A 3969-nucleotide genomic window follows, 5' to 3' on the forward strand; every position below is an offset into this window, starting at 1 on the left:
CTCTCAGAGAATCTCAGCGCTCAGCAGAAGAGCATGTTTGTAACGCTTCGTGACCCCGCAAGGTCACAGCCTCGCTCTCCGGAGCCCTGGACCCCGTTCGGAGCACCACAGGAAGCGGTCACAGCGAGACAGGAAGCGGTCACAGCGAGACAGGAAGCGGTCACAGCGAGACAGGAAGCGGGCGCAGCGAGACAGGAAGCGGGCGCAGCGAGACAGGAAGCGGGCGCAGCGAGACAGGAAGCGGGCGCAGCGAGACAGGAAGCGGGCGCAGCGAGACAGGAAGCGGGCGCAGCGAGACAGGAAGCGGTCGCAGCGAGACAGGAAGCAGGCCAGACGTGTGAGGGGATCTGGTATCTGCGCAGAGGAGGTGACCGTGTTTGACACATCGGGAAAAAAACACTGAGTGCGACCGTAAAAGACAAGAACAGTTCAGGCACGGCAGCTGAAAATATCCCTTTGGCAGAAACGGGTGCCTCCATGTTCTTATCGTGCAGACCTTGAATAACTCATCTAGGTCACGTCATCACCAGTTTAACATCCAGCCGCAAGCTTTCACCAGTGCGGCGAATTCGCTTGCTTCCTCTCAAACTGGGCATTGTGGGAGGGAGATTCCACTTGAGAGTTCTCTGGAGACTAAACAGTCTCCACGGTAACCCTGGGGTGTAGCTGTACCATGTTAGGGTTGAGTGTACGCAGGAGCGCCGCATGGGTTTTTCTGGGCCCCCTGGCTAATGTGTACTCCGGACCCAAAATCTAAATCATACAGGAAAGTATGTGGTTCCACTGGGGCCCCTGACCAGGGTCCTTAGAATCACCCCCCCCTTACAGTGCCCCTGCCTGGATGTACCCCATGCTCTCTGGTCTGGAGAACATGCATGGTGTTCAACATCAGTGCTGCTGCAGGTTCTCAATGAAGGAGGCGGAGGTTACATACGATGGGGCTATCTCGTTGTTATGTTCAGTGACCTATGCACTTTTGTAAAGCTCTCTCTTGGAAGTCGCTTTGGATAAAAGCGTCTGCTAAATGAATAAATGTAAAAGTAAATGTACATACACCTGCACCAGTGTAACCACCGCAGGAATACTAAGTTACAGTTGGATATCGTGAGTCAAGTAGCCTACCTTCCAAACAACACGTTCTCCACAAGCCGGAATGGGTCATCACCTCTTCGTTCTTCTTGCTGGTCTCGTTCTCGCTGACAGACTTGCTCTTGCAGGTGCCGCGCGAGTACAGCCAGTAGTCCGTGCCAACCGCGATGGTCATGAGGCTGAAGGCGGCGAACGCGCCCACCGTGGTCAGCAGCATCTGGACCCCGCGGTCAAACAGACCCATGTTTCCACATTCCATGAAAGGGGGACCCCCTTTCTTCTTGATATACAGGAAATAAATATTTGAAAATTTACGGGACCAAACCAAACTAAAAAAATGGGATATATTAGAGCGAAAGGAGGGGGACGTAGCTTGATGCGGTAGGAGCCTTATGGTTGCGTTTAGGTGAGGACTAGATAAGAGAAATGGGGACGTTATTTTCGGCTGGGTTGGGGAGGAGCACGAGGTGCGTCTCTCTCCCCGGTTTGATTATTCAAAATCACCCAAAAGATAAGATAGTAATTCTTCACAAGGTGGGATATAACTCCCACTAAAATGAACTATAGTCCAGTTGCAGCTGTTATGTTAAGTAATGTGGCAGACGACTACTGCGCAAAGCTATATATGTGCGGATAATAGCCCACTATTTATAATTTATTATCAAGGTAACTTGAGGCTGCCTTATTGAAATGAAATATTCTGTGTTACTGTTTGAGATAAGTCCCTAGGTCTTAAAAATTTAGCATTTAACACGTGAACAGTTGGTTGGCAACCTGTTTCTTAACGTGTATGGTTACAACTAAGCTGTTCTATGGACAGACTTAAATAAATATGAGCTCAAATGGACCGGGAGAAGGGGGTGGCGGTAGAGTAATGGCAGGCTTACAGTAGAGCTACAACAGTTATGCCTGGCAAGTCAATATTTCTGTAACATAAGCCAAAGCTGAATTTGCCAGTGTAGTTTATAAATAGGCCTATGTCTATGATGACCTTATTTTATAATATTGTAATTAGGTGTCGATAGTCAGAGGGGAAAATACAGGAGAGATCTAGGAAATCAAGGGCAGGGAAAATCTATCATAATAGTAAAACAGGGGGTAAATAGATAGACGGATTCAAGTCCAATCCAGACAAAAAATTATCCTTGGCTTTTATAGGCCTATGCTGACTTAATGTTTAAATAGGCTAGCCTAAATATTACAGGGCTAACAGCAATCCAAATCAAACCACAATGGAATGAAGAAATCAAGCAAATTAATAAATTATCAAATCAAGAGAAATCAAGTCAAAATCAAACTAAACAGCTGTTATGTAGCTGCTATATTTCCTTTTTCCTAAAATTCTGGTCCCCAGTTTCCATATGTAGCCCTTAGCTCTCTGAAGGTTTCCGCCGAAAATGGGGATTTGCAGTTGGAAGAGGTTCCGTCGTCGATCCGGAGAGAGCGGGGCGCATCCAGTAAGGCAAGCCGACCATTACTCGACATAGAGTCGGGAATGGGAGAATGAGGAGATGAAGATGCCGATAAAACCGATCCTTTTCGGTACTGTTGTTAATGCTGTTGCTTGGGTATCCAAATTCACGGCGCTTGTATCAACACCAGAAGCGTAGCCAGAATCGTCCCGTTTGCATAGCCCTTGCGCCATGTACATAAAAAAAAAAAATATCTGGGAACACTGAGTTGCAAATCATAGAAAATCGACAGCAGGTTAAATGTTGTACTTCGTCCTCTTCCTCTTGGTCGCTAGGATGACAGCGAGTGTGTCCGACGGTGTAGGAGTGCTGCTTGCTTCGAAAAATATTACACAATCAAAGGATGAGACCGACGGAACGTCAAACCAACGGCACAGGCTCAGAGCAGTGGAATTGAGGGGCGCAGATTGGACGCTGTACCCTAGTCAGGATATCAGTGTCAGCGCTATACATTTAGCGCCTTCTCCCCCTGGGATGATCGGGAATGTCAGTATAGGATGTTATTTGAATCTGGCAGTTTTGATTTGCGCACGCAGATCCACGCCAATAACACACGTTGAATGAAAATATTTTTACATGTATTTTCTGTTGTGAGGGGAGGGGTGAAGAGGGAACGTACATACATGTACAGTATGTTTATGTACGAATGGGGAGAAGGGTATGTAGGATTTCAGTGAAACCTTGAATATATGTGATACAGTTAGCCTTCTCGAAAATGTTATCCTCTTGGGAAGCACATCTTTCTTAAAATTATGTTTCTATTCTCAAATGAGGGCACCGACACAATTTTCAGCTCTGAACTCGGTTACTATGTGGCTTCCAGAAATGGTGCATCTTCCAACATAACTCTTATTTCCACAGCTGTCATTATAGTATTTGAATTTGCTTTCAATTGAAGGGTTTGAGTTTAGATCCATAGCGTTTTGATTCATGCACTGCCTATAATTGACAATCTTTTGGAGGATGGTGGAACGTGGATTGTTCGCTGCTGTGTTCTCATCTGAGGTCTCCTTGTGCGGTGCTGAAAGAACAGCTCGTGCACGCACGCCAGCGTCCTCAATGCGCGTGTCTCCCCCTGGCTTCTGAGCGCTGCACCTGCAATTGAATATTGAACCTATTTAAACGTATTTTTTTTAGGACTGTACACCGGTTCAGCAGCAGACCTGATGGCTCTCTAGCCTGCGCTCTACCGCTAGTATTTACCAGACCAGGTTGTTACACAGCATTAGGACGCTATCAGCCATGCCACAGCGGCCTCGATCGGCAATTAGCAAACAGTCCTGCTGGTTTTGGCCCAAGCTTCTATGATCTCAACAAACCCATGAAACAAACAAACAACATGTCTGAATGGATGACAGGCTGGCGGCCAGCCTCAGCAGGGGTAGTGGACTCATCGAGTTCATCCGTC

At 47.0% G+C, this 3969-nt stretch overlaps 1 protein-coding gene across 1 annotated transcript in view; it reads right to left on the reverse strand.

The window, feature by feature from the left end:
• Window positions 1-1348, reverse strand: part of cacng2a (calcium channel, voltage-dependent, gamma subunit 2a) — a 25934-nt gene extending 24586 nt beyond the window's left edge. Inside the window, exon 1 of the mRNA XM_067232028.1 lies at window positions 1123-1348. Within this exon, the coding sequence (XP_067088129.1) occupies window positions 1123-1348 (226 nt within the window). The remainder of the gene's footprint in view (window positions 1-1122) is intronic.
• Window positions 1349-3969: the final 2621 nt, after the last annotated feature.

Source organism: Osmerus mordax, chromosome 3 (genome assembly GCF_038355195.1).
Source record: "Osmerus mordax isolate fOsmMor3 chromosome 3, fOsmMor3.pri, whole genome shotgun sequence".
NCBI classification, from domain to species: domain Eukaryota; kingdom Metazoa; phylum Chordata; class Actinopteri; order Osmeriformes; family Osmeridae; genus Osmerus; species Osmerus mordax.